This window comes from Cygnus atratus, chromosome 2 (assembly GCF_013377495.2).
Source record: "Cygnus atratus isolate AKBS03 ecotype Queensland, Australia chromosome 2, CAtr_DNAZoo_HiC_assembly, whole genome shotgun sequence".
Taxonomy (NCBI): domain Eukaryota; kingdom Metazoa; phylum Chordata; class Aves; order Anseriformes; family Anatidae; genus Cygnus; species Cygnus atratus.
Window position 1 is genome coordinate 128,958,085 of NC_066363.1, and position 27,532 is coordinate 128,985,616.

The 27,532-nt window shown below is 37.5% G+C and overlaps 1 protein-coding gene across 5 annotated transcripts; it reads right to left on the reverse strand.

Moving 5' to 3' along the window:
* On the reverse strand, positions 1 to 27,155 carry PEX2 (peroxisomal biogenesis factor 2). 5 transcript variants are annotated; one of them, XR_004778615.2, is made up of 3 exons: positions 26,640 to 26,995; positions 3,397 to 5,201; positions 1 to 387 (listed from the first exon to the last, which is right to left on the reverse strand). XR_004778615.2 is itself a non-coding variant. In XM_050709000.1 (3 exons), exon 3 carries the CDS (start codon positions 5,173 to 5,175, stop codon positions 4,261 to 4,263), a length of 915 nt encoding a protein of 304 aa, XP_050564957.1. In that variant the 5' UTR covers positions 5,176 to 5,201; positions 26,640 to 26,734; positions 27,051 to 27,090; the 3' UTR covers positions 1 to 4,260. The 5 variants fall into 5 exon arrangements, 4 of the variants coding, with proteins under 4 accessions (XP_050564957.1, XP_050564958.1, XP_035402219.1 ...); XM_050709000.1 differs by adding an exon at positions 27,051 to 27,090 and having other exon boundaries at positions 1 to 5,201; positions 26,640 to 26,734; XM_050709001.1 differs by adding an exon at positions 27,002 to 27,071 and having other exon boundaries at positions 1 to 5,201; positions 26,640 to 26,734.
* Positions 27,156 to 27,532: the final 377 nt, after the last annotated feature.

Sequence of the window (27,532 nt, forward strand, 5' to 3'; positions counted from 1 at the left end):
AATTTTCTAACATGTTTATTAAAGTAATTAGTCTTCTTCAAAAATGACTTTATTTATTTCTGATATATTGAAAATGTTCATGTAGCACACAAGACCTACAACAGAGCACAAATAAAACTGTTAATACAGGCTTGTAACTCATATCCAAGACTCAGTAAGCTCGGTAAGAGTTCTGGTCCTTTAGCTTTCTTAAATTCTAGGCATTGATCCTTTTCACTGTTGCGTATATAACTGTTCAGAAGTACATTCTCATAGTAGATGAACACTAAAAGCCTTTAGTTTAGAGAAGACGATTGAAAAGATTAATACTCCAAAATAAAATTTACTCTTTCTGTTGCAGGAAGCATCAGTAGATTTATCTTGGTCCTTTGTTGCAGTATTTTTTTCCTGAAAATACAATGCTTATGAGGACAAATTATCCATGCAATTAGTATATAAAATTAATTATCCTTTGATTAGTCTATAAATTATTATTTTTTCCTGTCATCTCTTCAGTTAAGACTTTTCTGCAGCTTACACATCACAAGACACACAAAGCAGAACTGCAGTATATAAAAGTTAATTTTACTACGCTATTAGGAAGCTGCTGAGTATTGACTTTGTCATCCTAAAACTCTACCCTGAAAGCAAATGATTTTTGAATATGCAACTTGAAATTCTGGTCTCAGTAATTGGAGTTTTGACTACAACAGACCAAAGGTTTCACCAAATGGTGACAGTTGGGGGCGGGGAGCAGGGCAGAGAGGAAGATGTCGGTTAAAGAACAAAACAAAAAACAAACAACAACAACAAACCACCAAGAACCAACAACAAAATGAACCATCCTCTTCCTAAACATTCTAATTCTGTGAGATGTGTGGTACTTGCTTACTTGCATCGAAAATATAAGAACTAAAGCCACTCTGAAGTTTGGACACACACTGCCATTAATATGTATAGAATATTTGCATCTCCAAATGCAAACAAAAATACCCTACAGTGCATGACATGCACTAAATACCCTAAGTCTTTTTGAGACAGCCAACTGGCTGAACACTGGACTAATTATACATAGTTCAAAAACAGTTTAAATGGCACATGAAATTTACAAATGTACAATCGAAGTGAATGTGGTTGAGGTAACATTCTCCTGTATCACAGCTCTCCATTTTATTCAGGTGGAAGGTTAGCTTTATTATGATTACTAATCAGTCTCTTATTTTTAAAGTAGATTTAAGTGTTCTCCTATCTTCAATAAGGATTATGAAAACAGTTGACTAAATACATCTGTAGCTTCCACAGAATATATTAAGTTCCCAACAGTGAAATTAAAATTATTCCTCTGTAATATTCTGCACTTATGAGGTTCTGAAATGGATGCATTTGGACTAAAAGTAAGGTTCTGGATTTTGCAAGGACAGTTCTAGAGGGAGCCAAGGACTAAGTTTCTGGCAGGTATCTGTACACTAAAACCAAATCTAGGATAATCTTAAAATATGAAAAATAGAAGTAGCCTTACTAATCCCTGGAAAAGCAGCTAAGAATCTGAAAATATTTTGAGTTATTCTTAATAGACTTTGGGTCCTCAGGAACCAGTGCAGAAGAAGCACTTAAGAAGAATGTTGAAGATACCAAACTGGAAGTCAAATTTGTTGGCCTTGTAGGAAAAGAATTTCAGACAGTTTGCATTACCTTATCCATACCATAAGAGACAGACTACAAACGTTATCAGTGCTGCAGGCTACAAAGCTAACATGCTGATGATGAGGTACTACAGAAGTATGCCAATGCTTCGGTATGATAATCCATCATCAGTTAATTATCAAAGGTTACACTCCATAAGAAAAACAGGGCAGCCAACAGCAGTATACCAGAGCCAGCAGTGGTATAGTTCTGTACAACAGAAGTACAAAATTTCTAGGAACAGGTATAGTACTGATACTGTAACAGGGATGAAAAACAGACTATACATGGTACTAGGATTTGCACCTGTGTGAAGCTGCAAGAGATAAAACAAACCTTGGGAAACTTGTACAGCTTAGTTAAGGAAGTCAAAGCGCAGAACAGACAGAGGTAGAGCGAATAAGGAAGAAAACATTTAAATATTCAGGAAAAGGAAACATTACTGAATAGGAAAGAAGTCAACTCTTAACTAAGAAGAACATAACACCTAAAGGAGTCCAATATAGAAAATCTGGGCACTTCTGACACAATACTGCACTGTGACTTCAGAAAGATTGAAGAGTCCACAGAAAACAAAGGTCTGCTATGATTATAACCTGTGAACACTGGATTTTGGATGTGTATATATCTTAATTAATAAGGACAGCTATGGGGAGAGGTAGCCAGAATACTGATAATCCTTTCTGGAGACCACCTTCAAGTCAAGGCTGCTATTACATTTCTTTGGGAAGATCTATTAAGTAACGCACAGGTACGCACAGATAACTGATACAGAATCACTTCAGCACTAGCTAGTGACTCAAGGATATTCTCCAACAGACTTACTAGCTTTGATACTTCTAATAAGGACATATTTGTACCTCATGGTTCAAATAGCAACTGTGAATAGCAGAAATTTGGCAGGCTGCTGATACACACTGACAAATTATATATTACAGCACACGGTATCTGGAAGCGGTTGCTCTGAAGTCTCTGTTGACTCAGAGAATAGTAGCAAAATTAATGAATTTTTGGGCTGCCCAAAGATACTTATGATCCTACTAACTATATTTAATTGCATCAGATGAAAGCATTATGTGTCACTCTAAAGATCAAAAAACAGAATTTAAGATCTTCAAACAAATAGACTGGTGGGTTGTTTTAATCAGACACTGAAGAATGTAATAAACCATTTTGTAAAAGGAGATCAAAGGTACGCATCAGTTGTTACTATACTATTTTTGGGACTGATTATTGATGATAGCCAATCAAGAACCCAGTCATCATAAAGTGATTTACTTGGTTTAACTGTGTAAGATTTTGCAAATTTGATTTAAGAGCCAGAGCAGGATAAAATGTGTTTTTGTGTTAACAAGACACTTATGGGTAAGACTTTCTGTTTAAAAAAAAAAAAAAAAAAGATTGCAATTTTGAAAAAAATAATATACCCTATAAAACCAAGTCAGAAACTAAATGGATGAAGCATTAAAGAAGGGAATAAAAACATCACAAAGCCAACAGAGAAAAACAAATAGTAATAGCCCCAAACAGGAACAATTACCACAATTACCCATTTTTTAGTACATTTACACACACATATCTGGGTTTGATCTATTTTCTCTATGGTAGTAAGCCGTTAGCGAGGTTTGGAACCCACCATCACCACTCCAAAGAAAGAGTGGCAAGTCCCAAAGACAGCATCTTGAGAGCAAACTGTATTCTCCAAACTATCTGACTTAGAATAATGCATGTTACCTCAGGTAGCTTCTGCATCCCAGTGGGTGATAGATTGTGTCCCTCAGCTTCATAGGGAAATACCGGGAGGTGATCATACGTACATCACTGAAGATCACAGACACATTGGTGGGTGAGAAAATGAGTTTTGTCATCTGATGAAGATCTAGAAAGTGTACTTTGACCAGGAGATGGTTACATCTCCTGCAGGCACAAGTTAACTTTTTGTCTGTTGACCAGACAGATCACTTAAAAGGTTATTCTTCTCTTACAAATAGACCATATGTCCTGTTATGGTGGCTGAATCTGATGAAAACTATTAATAATCTGCTAAGATAAGACTTCGTCTTACACCTTTCCTTCTTTCAGCGGAGCATCACACTGAGAATTCAGATTTTAAATATTCAAAAATAAAACTATTCTTTAGGTGTAACTAGGATGACTTTCACATAAAATCTACTAGTTATGTTGGCAATGGAAGAAGCTTTTACAAGGCTGAAAAAATCTACAAAGTGGCTAAAAGCTTATTCATCATCTTCTCATCTATCCCTAAGGGAAGAGTATAGCATGAAGTTAGGAAGTGGTGGGCTGCCAGACCATGGATCTAAGAAGATACTTGACAACACAGGGATACCAAACTGGGAACAAGTAGTCTGAGAGAACAGAAGAGCTGGTGAAGTCTGTCTTTTCCTTCCTTCAGATGGGCAAACTGACACTGTTACTCAGTAAAAAAAAATAAAATAATACCAGTAAAGACAAATGTTACAAGAAACTACAGAATCTCCAGAACTGTCTTTCAAGACGTTTATAGTAATTTCTGATTTTTTTCCACTGATCTCTACTATAGTATTTCATGTACAGTATAAAACCAAATCAACTCCCCTATCAGGCATGAAATTCTGTCATTTCAATTTTATATTTCAGTGGCTGAAGACTGTGTACCTCTGAGCCACACTTAGGACACGTAAAATACATATCAAATAAATAGTTACTTTTAATACAATAGTAACAAAAAACATGCAAACAGCCTATGGTATGTGGCATGGTAGGCCATTCCCCACACAATGAACACTCCTTGCAGTGAACTGCTAATGTGTTTTCATTATTAGAAAGACTTGCAATAGGCAAACACCAAGAAGAAATTTTGAGTTTCAGTTTCTGTACATTAATGAGTGGTAGCAGGTAGATCAGAAATTCAGCAAAACCATGCCATAAGAGCTCCCTGTTCATGTATTCAAATCCTACCTGACGAACACTTTGTGGCTTGCAAAAAACTGACCTAATTCCTAGAATGCGTTCTGTAAGTGTTGCATATGTTCCTTTCTGAAGAAAAATCAGAAAATTTACAAGTCCACATAGTTTAAGAAGTCCAGCTCCAAAATTAAGGTAATGCTTGATTTTACAGAAGGACTGTAGTTGACGATTGCTAAATAAATCATAACATCTTTCTTCCAACCATCTTCCACCAACAGTGAAAATAAGATACCATAACTTCTGGTGTTTGCTCAGAGGCTGGTATTTTTCTGTCTGAGATAAATTATTCTTGTACTGAATATTCAGAATAGCCTGTCCCACAGTTGCATTCTTAGAATAGATAGTGAATCTCCATAGTAAAAACCATAGAAATGCTTTTAATTCTGGTTCAGTATGAGCCAGCACTCCCGGTTTAAATCCATGAAAACAGCTGGTAAACTGGGACCACACTAGTTGTTCCAAGGCTTTGTTTAGTTCAAGAGCATCGAGTTGACTTATTCTAAGCACAGGATTCATACTCTTTTCATTTCCAACGCTGGAGGCCATTTCTTCACAGAAAAACCAACAACTTTCTAGGAATAAACACAAATAGATTTTAGTGTAATAGAGCATTTCCTATGTTTATTCTTACTAGAGATAACAAAGTTGTAATATACCAGCAATAAACAATAAATAACAAATGCTTCTTTAGATATGGTTATGTTATCAGGAATTACTACGAGTCCCTTCAGCAAGCTTTACATTGACAGTATAAAATTGCCTCTCAAAAGTTTGTATTGGACTATTTTTCAAAAATAGTAACACTTTTACTTGGTTAGATAGAAATATGTAACCTGTTTCAGATATTCACAAAATTTCACATATTTAACATTTCATTGTGTAAATTAAAAAAAAAATAATAATCCTGGGCACAACTGTTACACTCAACTGGATCTTAAAATGGAAGAACCTTAAAATTAAGATGGTTTATGGAAAAACAGGGAAAATGAGCAGAAAAAAAATCCAGAAGAGAACAGTGGGGTGGATAGAAAATACTGTTCCAATTATACTTCAGTAGCTGCAGCTGAAAGTAAAAATCTTACCAATACAAAAAAATGTACAGATTACATACAGAAAAATATAGAAGAAAATTAAGGCAGGAATGATAAAGCCTGCTAAATAAAGGCAGTTTAGTTTAGGGAAGAATCATTATAGAAGATTAAAGAAATATTCAGCCATCAATTATCATACAGAACATCACTAAAGCCAGAATATATTTCCCAGAGTCTTAGACAGGTGCAGAATTGTACTACTTATATTCCTTATATATTAAATTTCCTAGCAAGATCCTAGCAAGACTAATGCATACTAGAAACTTCAACAAAGATATACTCTTCCTGTTTGAGCATTACAGAGAAAAACAAAAATATTTAAAAAAATTGTTTAGCTTAGTTGTCATCATATCTGGAATTCTCTAACTAAGAAAATAAATGGAATAAATTGTAAGAGCAAAATATGGATAACATCTCCACAATGCAAAAACTGTGTGTTAGCTGATTTTTGGATTTTTTTTTTATTTTTTTTAATTATTATTCAGAAAACAGACAAAGGGGTTTAGGGAAAGGGGCATATTTCAGGTAGTGTGCAACATATTTCAACTTCTGAATCAGACTCTGTAACAGATGAGGGACAGCCTTTTGGAGAAGGTACAGAAAAAATTCTTCAAATTTATAGGCGGAAAACCTGCTGTAACACAAAATCACTTTGAATAAAAAGTGCTATATAGGACCCTATATATGAATGGTTGCTAATGATATTAAGAATACTAAAAAAGTCCTCCAAACCAATAATGCCACCCTGAAACACTGTGCACCAAAAGTTTTAAAGCCCGGTATAAAATATTATTTATTTGTACCATTTGTACTGTTTTCTGTACCTACAGAAATATGACCTGTAATTGGTCAGGTCTGTAAGGAAAATACTGTGCAAAGCTCATAGGAAATATGATTTTGTTCTTAATGTATGCTAAGCAACGCTAATTTCCAATTAACCATGACTGACTACAAGGATAGGGCATGGAATAACTCCACTTTGTTTCTTTTAACTCTTCCTTCCTCATTAACAAATAAAATATGAGTAAAGGTAGCATAAAGCCACCCCCTCTGGGCAAACTGAGGTTCCCACCATCGACCCCCCACCAGCCTGACAAGCCAGTAAACAAGGGTATACCAAGCCTGTCTCACCTGCACTTCCACCTTTTCTGTAGTAAGCACTGAGGCACAGGAAGTTTGTCTGGAAAGCACTACCCAATAACTTACCTCCTCCACTTTGTGATCACAAGATCAATATGGCCCCTACTGTATCTCCCTATATCTCTTCATTAACAGCAGCTCCAATGAATATCCATGCTCCCAGCCCTCATTTCTCACCCCACTACAATTTTAGGAACCCCAGTCTCTGCCAGCCTGCTCTGGAACCTGTCATTCCAGCCTCATGATACTCATTCGTAGCCCCTAATCTAGTGCCTTCTTAATTTCTAGTAACATCTCAGTGACTCCTACTCATTTCACTCTCACCCACCCATTTTGGTTACCCTCTCATACGCACTCTGTACAGCTTCCAATACATATTATCTCCCTTCAAAACCCTAACTTTATTTTAACAGCCATCTCACCAAACTTCCCTACCCACAGAAAAAAGTCTTAGTGGATCATCTATCAACTCAATCATTTTTTCCAGCTGTCTTCCAGCACCATCCCAGGGGCTGAGATCCTGTTCTTGTAGATTTCGTGTAAATAAGGTAAGTAGGCTAAGTCTTTGCAGATTTTTTTTTTCCTCCAGTATGGCTAGATTATTTAAAGAAACCTCAGCAAGTGAGATATGGGTCAACAGGAATCTCTTGAAGTTGAAGGAAAACATGTCAAATACACAGGACCAAAACAGATCACAAAATACACGAGAACTCTTGGTCACTATAGGCTGTGGACTGACTGACTGGATGACTGTGTTGCAAAAAAGGACTTGGGAATTCTGGTAGGCAGCAAGGTGAACACAAATCACCAGTGCACCCTTGTGGCAATAATGCCTACTGGACTGCATTAGAATGGCACAGACCAAAAGATATGTTCATCCCCCTCTACTTGGCATTACTGGGTCTATACCAGGCATCCAGTTTTGACTTTTTACTACCACCACTACAAGAGAAATTTCAACAAACTGAAAAGAGTCCAGACACTAATATCATCAGGGAGCCCCAACACGTGATATATGAGGAGAGCATGAAGGAACTCAGATTGTTTAACTTGAAGATAAGGTGGCTAAATGCAATCTAATTGTAATCTCCCACTTCCTAAAGGTTACAGAGAAGATTAAGTCAAACCTTTCTGTGATATGCACAATGAAAAAAAAGTGGCAACTGGTCATGCGTTGCAACATGCGAAATTCCAACCAGACATAAGGAAAAAAAAAGTCTTCATGAGAGTGGTTAAACACTGGAACAAGTTTGTCTAGAGGGACTGTGAAATCTCCATCACTGGAGATTCTTAAAACTTGGTCAAACAATGTCCTAATTTACTTGTTCTAACATTGAATTTATCCCGTTTTCACAGAAGGATGGACTAGATGTCATCAAGATCTTTCCCCTGACCTTGGACCTCAACCTTCCAATAAATTTGTGCATGGCTCATCGTATAACATAACTGATTTGTGACTAGAAATACACATATATTTTTCATGTCCCTGACCCTTTATAGAACTTCATTTGAAGGAAGTAATTTCAGTGAGCCTGTCAGTGTGGGATAGAATTTTGTTTACAGAAAATGGAAACCACTTTTGAACCAATGAGTCCAACCACTGTTTGTCAAATTTCCAAAATCATCCCAAATCCATGAAAACTCCTTTCCTAAAATTGAAACCAATACTATATATACTGTTTAACTGTGGCATATTTAATTTAGTATTTCTTCCTGAATTGCCAACTAACATTTTGATTCAACTTCAAGGTAAATTTTATGTCAACTATATGAAAAAGGAAGGATAAGACAGAAATGTAACTAGCTAATACAAGTTATTTATATTCCTCTAAAATTCCTTTAAATTATGCTTATAATATTACTATGCATGAAAAGCATTTTTTTCCCCCTACAGTTAGGTAAGAATTCTCAATGTAAGCAATAAAACTGAACATTATTGCCAGGTTTTTTGATCACTGCTAAGCATACCTAAAGTTTGCCATAGGTCATGGCTGTTAACCAGACCCTGCAAGTTATTTAAACATTATATTCATATAGCTTTGATTTTAACGTGTAAGCACATTTTAGCGTGCTTACCATTACTTACATGCTGAAGCACTCTGCAATAAACTATACTTACTTCAGAACTGATTTAAGGTTTTACTGCATTTACAGGGTAGATTTTCCACCTGAGACACATATTAAATGTATTTCTTTGGGAAGTAAATAGGTAAAGGGAAAATTTGAAACACATATTCACCTGTGAAAAATGTCTTCAAAAGCCCTAATGATCTAGGTAAGAGCAACTATTTGTTCAAGAGAACAGCCCTAAATTCTGAACTTTCCCTATTTTGTAGGGAATTCCCATTATATTTTTTTTTGTCTGTAATGGCTGTTTTTTCAAATGATAGTAAGTAAAGAATATTTTTTTCCTCTTTACTTCCTCCATATGAAAACCTTTCAGAACTTTATTAGATTTTTTAGTTTGTACTGCTTTCATACATAGTGGTCTTACAGTAGGAATAAGTGAGAAATCTGCTCTCTGTCCTAAAACTGAAATGTCAATACATTTCACTTCTATTTTTTATACTAAATTTACATTCGATATTGTGCTGAGCTTAACAGACCATAAAGAGAATGTTGTCTTACCTCCAGTTAAATGCTGTTTGTCATGTCCCTACTTTATTTTTCTTTTTTAATTTGGTCTACTTTACATTATTTAAAATAAAAAGAACTTAAGAACTCAGAATTGTTGACACAATAATGAAAAAGACAAATATCAATGCTCAGTTAAGGATGCCATCACGCATAGGTTATATAATCTATGATCAGAATTGAACAGTCAAAAAAATCTGGTGAAAATAAACAATAAGCTCTGTGTATGATTAACTTGGTACGTAAATACTCTTTAAGACAAAACTCTAAAGACTACTACATGAATGTTTTTCCTTGATTTTACAACTTCACAGATATTGCATACAAAAACTAAAAATTTGTCTGTCCGTCCGCCAAAGAACTTTTCTGTCTTAAATAACCTATACTTTGTCTTTTTTTTTTTCTTCCACCTAAGCAAATCAACAATCCTACAGCACACTACACTACAACTACAAAAAATGTATATCACCAGGGAAATAAGAGTTTCTTCTGGTATATCCTAGTGCTGTTATTGAGCATTGTACAAATTATGAATGAATATATTTTATTTGGAAACATGTTATTGACAGAAATCTATCAATAGTAATGTGAGTATTGTCAACAGCCTGCCAATATTAATGTAATTATGACTAAGGGGATAACATAGATTTTAGCTATAATACCAAGTAACATCTCCTGCACTGCTGCTATCAATATAAGTATTATTATTGACCTGTTCTGGGACTATCAGTATGAGATGTATTACCATCAGGCATATTTGTCAATGCGTTCTGCCTGCAAAAATTCTACATTTAAATTTACAGGTCTGTAAACTTTGCCTGCAGAAATACACAAATCCAAGTAATGTCCAGAGTGCTATTTTTTCCATGGGGTTATTCCACTGTGGATGAGTAATCAAAGGGTTTCTACTGTCTCAGTGCTACTGCAATCTCATTCCCTGCTTTTCTAGCAGAAGCATTAGACTGACATATTATACACAGAAGTGTCAAAATATTTTTTAGTATGATTCGGCAAAACACTGTTTTGGAAGCCAAATAAAAAATATAATTTATTAAGTCAAAACCAAACATTACCTTGCTACACTAACATAAAACTGCATTTAGCATGCAAGAAGTAACACCCCTGTTCACCTCAATGAGTTCATGATTTAACTATTTTACATAGTCTCTTCTGCGCAGATAAAACATAGTCTGATGATGGACAGACCACAAGGGACCACCCAATCCTAACTCAGCATGAATGTAGGCTGAGAAATACCTAGAGAAAATTTTAACTACCAAGAAAGTAGATTCCAGAACTTCTCTAGGTAGTCTGTTACAGTGTTTTATCACAGTTACAGTGTTTTAATTACACAAAAATCTGTTTCTCATACTCAATATAAATCATTCTTATTATAAATAAAGATGGTTTTCATTCCACCGGAGAAAAGAATAACAACATCAGAGAAGAATTTCTAGTTTGTCTGCATTATCTCAAGAGAAAAAAATGGTGAGGATGGTGAGAAGACCAACAGTATATAGAAGACTTGCCAAACTAGATGATATGCTATTTCCTACATGTTGTTATCCTCCAGAATAAAACTTTTTTTTTCAGTGTCATAGTTAGTGTTTAAACTGAGGTCTACAATATCTTCAGATCCTTTTCTGTCATTTTACTGAGTAATTATTTCCTGATTTGTATTTATGTATCTGAGTTTTTCCTTTTATACGTACTGCTTCATGCTTGCATTGCATGAAATGCACTGCATTTCATCTTGTTGATTTCAGAGATATTCTCATTCATCAAGACCATGTTGGATTCAGACCTTATGTTAAAACAAACAAACAAACACAAAAAAACAAGCAAACAACAACAACAACAAAAAAACCACCAAAACTTTCAACCCCTTTTCAACTTAACAACATCAGTAACTTTTGTAAGCGTGTTCTCTTCAACCATCCATCTCATTAATGCCTTTGCATTTTGACAGGATACTAGAGATAATTACCCTGTAAAGGCAATTTCTCAACTTGATGCTGATAATACCACCACCTAATGGAGACAATATTATCTTTCACCAGCTTGCTTATGTGAGGAAAAAGACTTTATTAAAATGAAGTAGTATTGTACCTAAAGTTTCTCCCTTACTAAGCTTGCCATCCTTTCTAAGAGGTAAATATTGAGATTTTTTACAAACATGTAAAGGTCAAAACATACTGTCTTACAATTTCTCTTCTGATTACTTTAAGGTACAGATTAGTTGCTAAAATATTGCTCCTGAATCTTAAATTGGAACTGAAACTAACAGCTTCGATAACTCTCTTAACAAAAGAATGAAGAGACATAAACACAAACAGACACAGACAATCTTCAGCACTTTTCTGGCTATTTTAACTCTCTAGAATGTTAAACAAATAAATAAATAAAATCAGCGGTGCCTAATTCCACAGTCATTCTAAGAATTTTATTAGAATTTAGAATTTGTCACTTGAGCACATCTATATTAAGATTCCTTAGGCTATTCTTTTTGTGCTTTAGTTCCACTCTTTTTTCCTGTCTAAAATTAATTTTATGAAGTAGCAGGTCACAGTATATCTCTTACAAAGTAAAGAATCAGTCTCTGAAAGTCGGTTACTTGTCCTCCTTTCTTATTAAATAAGAGATCTAGGTAATGGACCCTTTATGCTGCCTCTTAGATTTTTGGACTATGAGATTTTTGGTTCTATTCTTGTGCTTTCTAAATTGACACTTATTTTATTCTTTAGAGTCACTGATTTTATCACCACTTTCTTATGCTACTCCTTTACATTCATCCCTAATAATGAGCATTATTTTTGCTCAGACAACTCTTTGATTTTATGCGTTTACTTGTAGGATTTTTGTGTTTACTTGTAGGATTTTCATAAGTGCTAAAAGTTTTTAAGATAAAATAGTATCTTTGCATACAAATGAACTCTATCTTACTAAGTAGGCAAGACAGACTCTTTTCCTGTAATTCTGCTTTCCAGATTACCTTTATAGAACAGAGAATAGTTACTTGAACCGTCTTTCTTTACTCCTCAAATTTTTGATAAAACATCTTAAATGAGGCATCAGGAGAAGGAAAAAAAAAGTGTCCTGACCTCTTCCATATTTATACTGTGTTGGACTATCACTGATAATCTGAAAGATTTTTGGAAGATGAGTGTAGAACTGAAATATTAGGATGAACAAAAGCTTAAATACCCCAGATGGTCACAGAGGTCCTCTTTCTAATGTGTTAAGTCTGCTGAAAAACTTCTGTGTTGAATGGGCCTGGGACTTAAGATTCTGTGATTTCCAGGACACTGAAGAATTGCTGATACATAACATCTCTTTAATGTTTATTTTATTAGTATTAACTATCTCAACACAAATAAAAGATTGGATACAAACACAATATAACAGACTTTATAGCCTTGACAATCTTCTTCCAAAGTTCAAATATTCTACCTAGAAGGGCTCTGCAATTGTTGAAGCTCGTTTCCTAAACTCTTCATAGTGAATCTAACATTTTTAGTCACTTCCAAACAAAAGTCTCTTCTACTTTTAGTTTTCAAGTAACTCTTCAAGTCAGAGCTGAACCTGAAACAGCTGCTCCCTTACAAATTTCCTCAGCCTTCTAAAATAGAAGTTTTGTCTTTTAATTCTAAAAGCCTGATAGAAGGTGTCTTACACCATCTTTAGAATGAGCTCCAAGGCTCAAACACCTGTTGAAAACAATATTATTTCTTCCTGTGCTTCAATAATTATTTTTAAAAGCTTCATGCATATTCACTTGAGTAGGTACAATAAAGTAAGTTTCACCATATTCTTGTTTCTTCTCATTTCTACCTTTACCAAGAAACATTCAACATTATAACATCCTAATAACAAGGACATATAATTTTGATATAAAACACAGCACAGAACTCCATTCTTCCCTGCCTGCTCTTTTTAAGCGACCTTAATTACACAAAATAATTGCTCCGCAGTAGACATTATGAGAATACCTTTTACAAGAGAATGACTGGAAAACAAACATAAAGCCTTCTTTACTTCAGCTGGATTCATACAACTGCTTGGGTTGGAAGGGACCAAAGATCACCTCGTTCCAACCCCCCCGCCATGGACAGGGCCACCTCCCACCAGACCAGGTTGCTCAAAGCCCCATCCAACCTGGCCCTGAACACTTCCAGGGACGGGGCATCCACAGCTTCTCTAGGCAACCTGTGCCAGTGCCTCACCATCCTCTGAGTGAAGAATGTCCTCCTAATATCCAATCTAAATCTCCCCTCTTTTGGTTTAAAACTGTTACCCTTTATGCTATTGCTACACTTCCTGCTATCCTTCCCCATTTTTCCTGTAAGCCCCCCTTAAAGGGGGGGCGTCCAGAAGTACTGGAAGGCGTCTCCCTGGAACCTTCTCTTCTCTAGGCTAAATAACCCCAATGCTCTTAGCCTGGGCTGAGAGAGCACTCCTATCCACCATCATAAATGATAAAGAAATAATGTAAAGAAAAATGAAAATAACTATGCAATTAAGTACTGAAAAGTGAATTGTGACAATTTTTTTATCCTTCACTAAGGAATATTATGACATATCAGTAAGAAAAGTTGTAGGCCCACAAATTACTCCCTGAAACAACGTAGAAAGGACTAAAACACCAAGAGGTAAGATTCTGCAAAAGCTTAGCATTCACGTAGCTCAGTCAGGAGGACGTTGTAGGTAGCGAGCATACTATGAATCATAGACTTTCTGAAGAAAACATCACCAACACACAGTTCCTGTTTACTTCAGGAGCTACAGTGTACCTCGTATTACACATTCAGTGTTGTCATACTCTGTGAGAGCACGCAACCAAGCAAATAAAGTGGCAATATCATTAAGACTACAGTTACAGTGAAGACACTGGACTTTCACATTTATACCCTTGGTCTACTCTTCTTTCATGTTCACAAGATTAGGATATAAACAGATAAGTGTGAAAAAATATGCCACCCATCACAAGAATGCTGTGATTTTTTTTAGTGCAAAGTGCTTTTTGTTTGTTTTTGTTGATGTTTAGTGAAGACATATTCTGTTTAACTGTTCTTTTCACTTATTTCAATAGTCGATGTTTTAGATGCCAATCTGAAATCAATAAATGTTAAAGACGAGAAATCAAACTATAGGTATGCGTTTACTTACAAAATCTTCCTTCACATCTACTCTCATAATAAAATACAAAACCTAGACCCCAGCTGCTGAAAACCTCATGTTTTATCATTAATTCTCATCTCTTCCTTGCTCTTCAAGTGTAGAGAGAAATATTCTCAGATCAAAGACTAGTTGGAAGAACCAACTGCGTTGTCTCTTAATCACTTTAAAAATACCATCACTTCATCATTACCTAAAATGACCTTACAGAAGATTGATGTTGTATTACTGTCTGGATTTTGATATGCTTCAGCTAAACACCTATCGTTTTGTAAAGAACAAAGTGATTCTTCAACCATTTGAAATAACTACTAGCACTAAGTGAAATATCATTAATACACTGCACTCACAGAAGATATCATTTATTTCTGATATTCCTGGGAAACAGGACTATTTTTAGAAGCTGAAAAAGCAAAGGAATACACTGAATGAATCCCACAGATGAAATCAAGATTTTTATTAAAGATGCTGAGTGAGCAACTAGTAACAAATTCCAGAATGCTACTGTACTGAGTCTGGCTGGGACGGAGTTAACTTTCCCCACAGCAGCCCATACAGTGCTGTCTGTGCTTTACACTTGTAGCTAGAACAGTGTTGGTATCACACTGATGTTCGGCTACTCCTGAGCAGTGCTGACACAGCTTCAAGCCTGTCTCTCCAACTCCCCTGCAAAAGCCAGTAGGCTGAAGGTAGGCAAGAGGTGGGGTGGGGACACGGCTAGGGCAGCAGACCTAGACTGACCAAAGGGATATCCCACACCGTAACATCATTGCTCAGCAACAACAGCTGGGGGGAGAAAGAGATAGACGGGGGGACACTCCTTATGAAGGTCTTCTGGAGCAACCACCACGTATACTGAGGCCTTGCTTCCCAGGAAATGGACAAACTTCACTGGCTGATGGGAAGTTGAGAGTATTTTTTTCTCCTTCTGCTTCCATGTGTGGCCTTTTCTTCTTTTTCTTTTCTCCTTTCATTAAATTGCTTCTCTGTCATCCATCTCATATTCTCCCCTGCCCCTGTCCTGCTGAGGAGAGGGAGAGCATCTGTGTGTTGCTTAGCTGTCTACCAGCGTTAAACCACAACATTTACACTGAATGCCAGAAGACCAAATACAAGACAAAAATACATTCCAATGATAGGTTGCCTTTCCAAATTCAACTCAGCAAACCTAGATTTCATACAATGCAATACGAGAGATTAACAACTGATGAATGCCTGGAGACAGCAAAAAAACATAACAATAGCTCATTGACTTATCTTCCATAAACAACCTGGCAAAGTCAAAATATTAGGGCTTCAAGTTACAAAATCAAAACCAGCTCACAAGAGCCAGAATTGATAAAACAGTAATGAAGAGCAGTATAAAAGTGCTGCACTGTTAGAAGCTGTTCATCCGTTATTTCTGTCAGTATTTGATGGAAACTGAAAATCCTGCATCAATGCAACACATTCTCTCAATGAATGCTAGCAACTGAGACTTTTATTGGCCAGAGTTAAAGATACACTGACTGGTAAGAGCTCCCATTGACTTCAGAAAAATCTGTGATGAGTCAACACTCTTAAAAGACATATAATTAGACGAAATAAATAAATAAATAAATCTGAGTGTCTAATTACTGTATAACTTATATTTAAAACATTACCTTATAAACCTTGTGATGTTAAATTGAAGGGAACAAAAGCCGATTATATATTTGCATTCCCTGCAGTATAATAGGCACAGATAGCATCACCCTTCCAAGTTTCTGGATATTGCTCTAATTTTATTATAACAAATAATAAGCATGTAGTAAGTCGCATGTAATCCTTATTCTTCTTTACCTCATATCCCATTTCCTCTTCTTCCCCCATTTTATTTCCTCCTTTTCCATAGTATGTCAAATTGCAAAAATCTCTACAGGGATGCATCAATTCCACACACAAATTCCCATTCCCTGCTGTACTAAATTAAAGCTAACTGCTGTTGCTTTTAATTAAATTGAATGTTTAAAAAAAAAAAAAACAGCTTGAAAAAAGACACTGCATGGTAACTTCCTGAGGCTTTTCTAAAAAAACACATCTTGAACACGAAGATGGAGAGCCAGAATATATGCCTAATAAATGATATTGACATTTTTCCTTTGAAAACAGTAGCAGGTAACAAGAATTGTCTGAAGACATACCTTGTATTTACTGTAGTTAAATCAAAATGGTGTAGGGTTTGGTTGAAGCACTCTGACAGTTGAGACTATAAGAGTTAAGTAGAAGAGACAACATCTTTGACTAAACCAGTATCAGAAGGTATGAGCACAAGGGATCCCTTATACTACAAATGTAGGTCTCAACCACTGACAATCACATAAGCAGATGACAGGAAGATCCTTGCGTTTGAATAGATTTTGGTTATGATGAGGATACCAGGTTCTGATATACGGATTGATAAGCAAAAGTCTACAATGCATTTCATGTGTAAAAGTGAAAAGGATGCAAAGCTTAGATGTGCCATCCTTTGTGCTAAGTAGGTAGAACAACACACTGTGGCAAACGTATGCAGATCATTTTCAGAATGGTTCGAAGAACATGAATGAGTGGTTGTTCGCCCGCTGTGGGCAGTTATAGCCCTAACTACTCATTTGCTGGTTACTGTTACTTACCCAAGAAGTTGGCCTTATGTGTACTAACATGTAATATCTGTTTTTCACTGTTTTAAGGGCTCTGTATCTCACATAGCCTTATTTGTCAAGCACGGTGCCAATGCTAATTTTATGCATCCGTTCTATGGCCTCCATGCCTTTCTTCCATACTACTAAAAAAAAATAATCTTGCTTAAATTCCCATTTCACAGCTCTGCTGTGTTTCTGTTCTGCTTCAGTCTGATCTGTATGAATGGATCACCAGACAGTTCTGGAAATGCCAGGATGAAGACTAAGATATATAGAAGAGACTCAGAAGCAATGCCTGTTCTACATACTCAAATACAATTAAATATAATTTACCACAGATGACAGAACCCTGAAATTTTGCATTAAACATACCTTAGCTTCATCATTTGCAAACACAGCCATTGCTCAGATTTTATTCCATCTTTCTTTTTTTTCTGACACACATGCATACCAACTGCACAGTCATGAATATTCAGTGGTATGCAAGTGCTGATTCAAGTACTACACCGCAGGAACATAATGTCCTTTAACCTTTTATTAGAAATACTTATTAGATGAAAAAGATAAAATCTGTCCTAAACGCATAGATAACTCATAATTAACCTTTGTCTACACCTGTACCAAAAGAAGTACTATATGTAAAACCAAACAGACTGTACATATTTACAGCACATTAAAGCCAAGGCCCTTCATCAATACGAAGTTAAGCCTGTTCACCATCAGTTGTAAGTTTTGGTCTTGCACTATAGGGTGTAACAATAATAACTAGATCTAACTATAGTCAGCAACTCTCAACTACTGAAAAGATAAAGAATGGTACTTTACATCAGCATATGTCTCACTTTTTAGGCTCCAGTTCTGCAGAAATATAAGCTGATGTAATTTCTGAAAGCTAGTTACTCCCTCCCATCTTAATCCAACTTGGTATTTCTCCCCCCCTCCTTTTTTTTTTTTTTTCCTTTTAAGCAGACTAGCGCCAATGCTCATTTGACACTCTGCTGAACTGTTCTACTATGTTGAAGAACATACAATCCTGTTTCAATTGTTTCAATTTATTTTTCTCCAGATTTGGTACACAAACCAGTCAGCACAGTATCATGTAAGACCCATGCAATATCGGTATGCCCCGCATCAGGCCAAGAAATAAACAAGCAGTCACAAGACTGTCTGCCTTTGACATACTCTTGCATCTGCCACCAATCAACTGGTAGATAGAAAACCAAGCCTTCTATTTAATGAGTTGAACTGCTCTTTTAGTCTTCAAGCCTGATACATTGAGTGTGCAAGGATAACACTAAAATACCATAAGTCTGAATAATGGGACTTCTTTGCTGTCTTTAGAAAATGAAAAGAACACAAAGAATTACCTGTATAAGTCAGCTGTAGGACTCAGGCAGACTTGCAGGTGAGAGCCTACTCTGCTTAAATAAGGAATACCATGTGATTTCTCCCAACTCTTACCTCTTTGGTATGATTGTAGTCTGAAATGTTTGGCATACAGTGACTAATAAGGATGCTTAGAAAATTAGATGTGCTCACTGTCCCCAAATCTTACACACTCTTCAACCATGTACCTTGACTAGCATTTCAGATTGCACTAGCAGGGGTGCACACACATATTACAAGTAGCAGATTTGAAGAGGAATAGTAACTTCCTTACTATGCAACCTGAGCTGTACACCTCTGACAGCTTCTTAGTCCTTCTGCAATTCCAGCACGAATCCACATTCATGATTTAGTTACACCCCACAGAGTCATAGCCCTATATTAATTTCCTTTCAAGAAAAATTTCCTTTCTTCATGCTAGCCCCCACCTGTGATATCTCCTGCCTGCTCTTCTGCTTATAGAATTAATAACATTGGTTTTGAATAATATTGTTTTTGAACATATTTTTCAAGTTTTCTTAGAATTTGAACTTGATTTATTTTCTTCCTTTTCCAACTCCACTGCCAATATTAGCAGACACTAAGTCAGTGGAGATAAGCCTGGGCAGAGACAGCATTTTTAGTTGTATTTTTCCCAGGCAGATACTAATACAAATTCAATGAATATGAGGAGTGATTCAACTTGCATCTAAAGGCTAAAAAACTCCATAGGTCCTTTGCTGCAAGGAAAAGAGGAAGTGCTCAGACCCAGTCAGAGTCAACCCATGAATTAAGAGTTGTTCCACTACCATTACTCCTCTCTTTTCCTGTTATTATATATTTGTTCTCTTTTTCCTCCTTCTCAAATTTTATTTCTCTTACTCATTATCTCCACCCTTTCTTCCTCTGAAAAATCCAGATTTAGTTTCTTTTTGTGAATTAATTTTAGACTTTCAAATTGTCTTGCTTTTTACCTTCAAACAAACAAGCCCTACTACTGTCTCTGAGAGAGCCACATGCAAAGAGATGTACTATATTTTTGTTCTCCCTCTCCTGAAGATTTTTGCAAAGTTTAGATATGCACTGACAATGCTTGCAGACATAGTTCAAACACATGGCTGCAAGAGCCATTTAAGTAACCTGAAAAGTAGTAAGACAGTCTTCCATTTTCCCTGTCTGACTCATGAGTCTGCAGCCTTTTAGCAGAACACTTTTTTTTTTTTTCCCTAATTCACTGTTTTTAACTTTACTACTCAAAGAGTATTGGGAATGCTATGGACTAGCTGGTGTTTAGAGCATACTAGTTTTAGAGATACAGTACCAAATCTTTTCTCTTCCCCCTTCACTGGTCTATGTGAAAAAAGTATCTATTCTATTATGCTAAAAAAAAAAAAAAAAAAAAAGAAAAAAGAAAACAAACAAACAGCAACACACCAAAACAAAACCAAAACAGAATAAGCAGCTTGCTTGAAAATACCATACCCACTGCACTCCAAAATACATAACAAGTTTTGGAGGCTGTCATCATGAAGTGCAGCAGCAATACAGTGATTTTGTCATACAAGAGTTACCATCATTTATGTTGAAATATTAAATTCACTCTCTATTTGTTATAAGAAAATTTGTGAACTTGGACCTTGCACCTGAAAAGTTCACATTTGGAAACCAGCCCTTGTTGTGAGGAAATACACATTAACATGTTCTAAGGAAAGAACGATTTTAATTGGCCAAATGAATATCATCTAACAGCACACATTACTTATAAGTGCAAAAATATCCTTTTCATTTTTTTTTGTTTCTTATGAGCTTAGCATATGCTACACATATACATAAGGCAAATATATTTGTAGAGAGCTAAGTATACCCATAATGTGAAGGAACAACATACACTTTACAGTACTTACAGGATAGAGTTAACTGTAATTTAAAGAAAAACAGACCTCTCTTGAGGTTTGCTTAATTTTTTTTTTCTTCTGTCATTTGAAAGTAGTAAAAGGGGTTTCCCTCTCTGAGTTTCTTAAAGTACAATATGCTTGCGAAATTCAACTACTGGGTTGACAAATATTGTTTGTGTATTTACTGTAAACTAACAACAACAAGAATTCCGGATTGCTATTTCCCCCTCCCCCCTTTTTAATTTTTTAGTTTTTAATAAATGTGATAACAGGGGCAATAGAAAGGGATTAGTGCGTTTATTGTAAGCTTATGATATCCAACTCAGCAGGGTCATCTCAAGCAAGTTGCCCGGGACTGTTTCCAAGAATATTTGAAGATCTTCAAGGAGAGAGACTCCACATCCTCTCTGTGCAACTTGTTCCTATGCTCCATCACCTACACAGTAAAGGACGTTCAGAGAAAACCTGCCGTGTACCATTTTGTGCCTACTGCCTCTTTTCCTGGCTCTGGGAACCATTGAAAAGAACCTGCTCTCAGCTCTTTCTTGACCTTTATTGTCTGAAAACAGTTTAAAGGATTAGTTGCTCCATAACCCTCTCAGAGGTCAAGGTGAAGCTGATCAACCTGTAGTTCTCTGTACTCTTCTTCTTGAAGACAGCCACCCACTAGATCAGGTTGCCCCAGGGACTCATCTAACCTGGCCTTGAGCACCTCCAGGGATGGGGCATCTACGGCTTCTCCGGGCAACCTGTTCCAGTACCTTACCATCTTCTGGGAGAAGAATTTCATCCTAATACTCAATCTACATCTCCCCTCTTTCAGTTTAAAACCATTCCCCCTTGTCCTGTCATTATCTGGTTGAGCAAAGTGTTGCTCCCCATCTTTTTTTATAAGCCCCCTTTAAATACTGAAAATAGAATAGGTTACCCTGGAGCCTACTCTTCAGGCTGAACATCCCCAGCTCTCCCAGACTTTCTTCATAGGAGAGATGCTCCGGCCTTCTGATCAACTTTGTAGCCGCCCTCTGGACCCGCTCTAACAAATCCACATTCTTCTTGTGCTGGGGGCCCCAGACCTGGATGTGGGGCACTCCAGTGTGGCCTCACAATGGCAGAGTAGAGGATGAAGTTTCTCTAGCCCTCAGACACCTCTCCCAATCACCATGATCTTTCAAATATTATTGGGAGTGGCTTCACAATAACTTTAGTCAGATCTCTCAGCACTTATGGGCACATCAGGCCTTACTAACTTAACGTATGTACAGTTTGCTCAAGTATTGTGTGACTTGATCCTCTTCTACCAAGGGCACATCCTCCTTGCTTTAGGCTTTCCACTGGACTCAGGGATTCCTGAAAGCTGGTCTTGGTAGCAAATACTGAGGTGAAGAAGATCTTCATTACCTCAGCCTTTTCCAAGTCACATGTCACCAGGGCTCCTGCCCCCTTCAGCAGCAGGCTCACATTTTCCCTATTCTTCTTTTTGCCACTGAGGCAAAGAAGCCCTTCTAGAAGCCCTTCTGTTACCTTCCACTTCCCTTGCCAGACTCAGCTCCAGGCAGGCTTTTTACAAATTAATTTACACACTAATTTAATGAAGTTGCATTTATGCCTAAATATTTATCAGTGTTAGCCAATTTCTTCCTTTTTTTTTTTTTTTTAGATCTTCTTGATTTCTAATCCCAGTGAAAATGAATAAACATAGAGATTGCAAATGCAATAGTGTTATGGGATTAAAAAAATAGTAGGCCATTATAACCAACATGGAAAAAAAGCACAGGTAATATGCTATTTATATCGTAAGCTGATATTGCTGAATGATTTGTCTATGTTTAACTGACTAGGTTTTCCTTTAGACATTTGTTCATCTCCTTCCTCATATTCTCTCTGAACCGCAAAGCTTTAAAGTGACTTGGATATTTTATAAAAGAATAGTAAAAGACATTCTTATTTTCTCCCATTTTGAATATGTGATAAAAAGTGTTTTATTTCTGAAATACCATGTGATATACTACAACAAGATATATGCTAATACTGGATTCAGACATCACTCCCTCCCCCTCGATGACCTACATTTTTATTCATTTTATATTTTTTGATATTGATTACTGTGTAGTCATATGATATTGATACTCAATAGCCATTAATGTTTCACTCCTTCCTTCCCAAATATTCTCTGAGTAGCAGCCTTGAGCAGTTTTCAGAGCTGTCACTATAAAAGACTATAAGCTATAAAAGATTAAACACTAGAGAAGATCAAATGTCTTTCTTGACTTGCACCACAGCATTTGATGTCAAAAGCACAAATGGAGGTCCTCAGATTAGTAACAGCGTCAAAAACTATCAGAGCACAGAAATTACCTTTCCTATTCTATAACTTGTCTAAGGAAATCTTTATACACTATCAATACCTGTTTGCAAGTTTTAATTGAGTTTTATTTAGTCCATCACAGGAACATTTGCTTCCTACATGTCCTGAATCACAGCAAGTATCAAAAGCTTTCTGTGAGTCACCGCCTTCACTAACAAAAGAAGTGATATCTGCAGTCTCAGGAAAAAAAGGGGGAAAAAATCTAAAAGGAGACAAACACACAGAGCTCTCAAGCAAACAAAAAAAATCCCTCCCAAACCTAAATAACACCCTCCTTGCCCAAAAGATATTCAATTTGGAATGAAAAAAGGTGCGACACTCAAAAGCAAAGTTATCTTATCAAACTAGTTGATTTTGTTCTCTCTAGAGTTTTTAGAATCACAGTTATTGAGCACTTTATCAAGCCAAATCATTTTGCCTACGCATATTTATCTTGAAGGAAGTGATTGTCCCTCTCTGCTCTGTGCTAGCATGGCCTCACCTTGAGCACAGCGTGGAGTTTTGGGCACTACAGTATAAGAAGGACATACAACTATTAGTGTCCCCAAAGGAGGGCTATGAAGATGGTGAAGGGTCTAGGGGGCAACATGTACGAGGAGAAGCAGAGGTCCCTTGGTTTGCTCAGCCCAGAGCAGAGAAGGCTGAGGGGAAGGCCTCATGGCAGCCTGCAGCTCCCTCACGAGGGGAGCGGAAGGGCAGGCGCTGAGCTCTGCTCTCTGGGGACAGCGACAGGACCCGAGGGAACAGCATGGAGCTGGGACAGGGGAGGGTCAGGCTGGGTGTTAGGGAAAGGTTCTTCCCTGAGAGGCAGTCGGGCACTGGAACAGGCTCCACAGAGAAGTGGTCACGGCACCAAGCCTGATGGAGTTCAAGCAGCGTTTGGACAACGCTCTCAGACACATAGCCTAGTTTTTGAGAAGTCCCGTGCAGAGCCAGGAGTTGGATTTGATGATCCTTGTGGGTACCTTCCAACGTGGTATATTCTATGATTGCAATTTCTGTTACGGTTTATCAGTCAACAAAGCCAGCAATGAGTGTTTACATTTTTAAATAATTATCTGTAAATGCATTTTTCTCCTTAGATAATGAAATTAGGTTGAATCAGCTTTACTTTTTTAATAAGGGTTTGTATCCTCAAATTCATGTTTGGTGTATCTTGCTTTATCCTTACTAATCCACCATCACGAAATGGGTCATACCATTCAAGATACCTGACAGCTTATTAATCAGAGAATGGATTTTTAATGCATCCGAAGGTCCATTACCTAAGAGGTTAAACTTGTCTTAAACTAAGTTCAGAGGATGATATTTTATGTGCTTGTACTGATGTCCTAAGAGTTCTAATGACAGCTTTTGAGAGACCTTAACAGGAGTGTATTTAGAAACATATAAGTTCACCTCTATTACTTTAGAGTTTTGCAACATTTTCAACACAAGTAAACTTAACCATTCAATGTGGTGTCTAATTTTAATTGTTTACCCAATTATATCAACATTAATTTCCATTAAAACTCCAGTGAAACTCTTAATTTTCTTCATCTGGGGTCTGGAAAGGATGATCTCAACAAATAAAAACACAAGTTTAAACCCATGCAGGACTAGACGTTAAAGGGACTTAGCTGAAATAAATTTTAGCTTGAAGTTTTGCCTCTTCTTCTGTTTTATCCCCAGATTAATGCAATTTTAGAATGTGCTGTACTCTCTCTCTATATATATAGAGAGAGACACTGAATCATTATTTTAAAAACTGTAAAAATAAAAGTATACACACAATTGTTACAAAAAAAATACCACACCTCTTTCACCTTCCCACAATACAACCCAGATTGGTAGACAAGAAGATATGATTGGAAGGTCCTTGCAAAACCTTCACAGATGATGTTTCTAGTCATTATTTCACTTTCCAATTCACTGACTCTATCAGTAGGTTAACAAAATGGAAAACATAATCATCATGGTAATTAAAGTGCAAATGCATAAGCCATTAAAAATATTAAGATTCTTTAAAATAAAAATAATAATGCTGCTTTCTTAATAATGTAACGCTTGCATAGATAGACACAATCTTCTAAAACTTTTTAGCAATAAAAGAAACATACAATTTACCCAAAGGGACACAAGTTATTTTCAAAATGTTATATTAATGTATAAGATGGTAAGATGTTGAAAGGATTTTAATTCTTTTCTTTACAGAAATTGAAATTAGTTTGAACTAGCCTATTCGTGGTGTAATATCTCATGTACAACATGTATCTATGCTGACACATATGGACCAAGTGCTGAAATACTATCTCCAAAGACAGAGTATGTGGACAATATAATTTTTTTAATTCTAAATAAGTATTCTAATAAGAGCACTAGCCACCACAGCAGATGTTCCAATCATCTATTTCCACAGTACTAAAGTGTAAGCGTTAAATCCCTTCAACACTCTTGACATTATGTACCCTACTGGCCTATTGCACTTCTACAAAAAAAAAAAAAAAAAAGAGAGAAAGCTTTTTAAAGAGTTAATATATATATCCTGTAGGTGTGAAGTTATCTCCCCAAGTCCAGATCAAGTAACTGCAATGGATGACTTCGTGCCCTGTGAACAGACTTAAACAAAAGAATTCAGAGGTGTGAATTGTTACTCCTCATTAACAGTTTCTTTCTACTGTAAGTCATATCCCAGCAATGATACTTCTGTTTTCTTACCAAACCCTTCATTAGATAAACTAGTGATAATGACACCATGCAGAAAATGAAAAACTGCTACTGAGATTAAACAGATTCTTAAAGAGAAGAAATGTTTGTACAAGAAAGCATCAATAAATACCTTTTCACGCAGAATAAATAAAAATAGTCTCAAAGTGAATGCTTCATCAGCAACTGCTGCTGAACTGCATGTTAATAATGGCTCCAAACAAGTCAGACAAGAATTCAGTAACTTGCAAAATATTTAGCCACTTGTTTGATTGTACTGGAATTGGGTTTTACTACAAAGTGGCCATACTTATCTTTGACCTCGATTAACATTTCCTTCCCACCAGCAGTTAAAAGATGATACCAGGAACTCTGAATTTAAAGACGTATGCAGTCCTCTCATTCTCATTAGTGACTGTGTCATGAAATGGAATTCACCTCTCTGCTAAAGTAACTTGGCCATCAGACTCAATCTACATTTGCTTTGTGACAAACCATTAGTTTGCAAAACAGTTGCAGGCTGCACAAAATTGAGTTAACAGAAAGTGGAAAAGTGCCATCCCCCCAACAGCAAGTATCTATGAGTTGAGGTATATCACAGAATTATTAAGGTTGGAAAAGACCTCCAAGATCATCTGGTCCAACCATACCCCTACCACCTACGTCACCCACTAAACCACGTCCCTGACCACCATGTCCAACCTTTCCTTAAACACCCCCAGGGACAGTGACTCCACCACCTCCCTGGGCAACCCGTTCCAATGCCTGACTGCTCTTTCTGAGAAGAAATGTCTCCTAATTTCTGACCTGAACCTCCCCTGGTGCAACTTGAGGCCATTCCCTCCTGTCCTATTACTAGTTACCTGTGATCGTGATCTAGACCGTGGTTACAGGAAAGACTTCTGGAGCTCTACAATTGTTTGACTCTCTCAACTGACATCGGCCTAAGAATTCAATCGAATCCATCGCCCTGTCCTTTCTCCAGAGGACATGCTAAAGCTCCCTCCTTTCTTACCTTACGCTTTGGGCCTAGCTGGAAGCCTTGCAGCCTCCTTTACATGCTCAGGTAGGCAGGCACCGGGAGGAAGCACACCGGCGGGTCTCACGACACTGCACAGCCCGGGCAGGCCGTTAAAGGAGAACCACAAGTTTTTTTCACAAGCAGTACCCGGGGCCGATGCCAGCAGGCTCACCGCCCGCCCGCCCCCGGGACCTGCCAGCGCCGGCCCTGCCCGTGGCCGGGCCCAACCCGCAGGGCTGCCACGGGGGCTCCGTCTCCAGCCTCCCCGCGAAGGCCCGTGCGACCGGAGCCTCCCGTGAGGCCAGAGCCCCCCCGGCCCGGCCTCCTCCACCCCGCCGCCACAAGCCCGCGGTCACCGAGGCAGTGCCCGCATCCCAGAGCGGCGGCGGCCGCGGCGATAGATACCCCAGGTGAGCGCCTACAGCGGCTGCACAGGAAATGCCCGCGGACGCCGAGATGACGCGCTGGAAGGTCTCCCGGGGCGGTGTCCGCGCCGGGGCATTGATTGACAGGCAGCACAGCAAATCAAGCGGCTCAGCGGGAGCCGGCGGAGCCAATGGGAGAAGGGAGGGGGCGGGGCGGGAAGGGCAGCTGCTGCTGGAGGACGTGGGAGCAGCACGATGGGGGCGTTGGGGAACAGGAAGAAAGGAGCTGGGGTTGGGGCTGCTGGGTGGCGTGTGCAAATAAACGACTTTAGCACGTGTGCTAAAAGCAGGTCACGGGCTCGGGCCTGGCTTGCTTTTCAGACAGGGGCTGACCTGAAAAAGGCAGAGGGCGTGTAGAAATGAGCTTCTGATTTCATTTCTGTACAAAAAGCTTGAGCTTAGTGCACCTTCAGTTGAGGAAAACCCCATTGGAAAGCTGGGTGTTGCAGTTCTGGGCAGCAA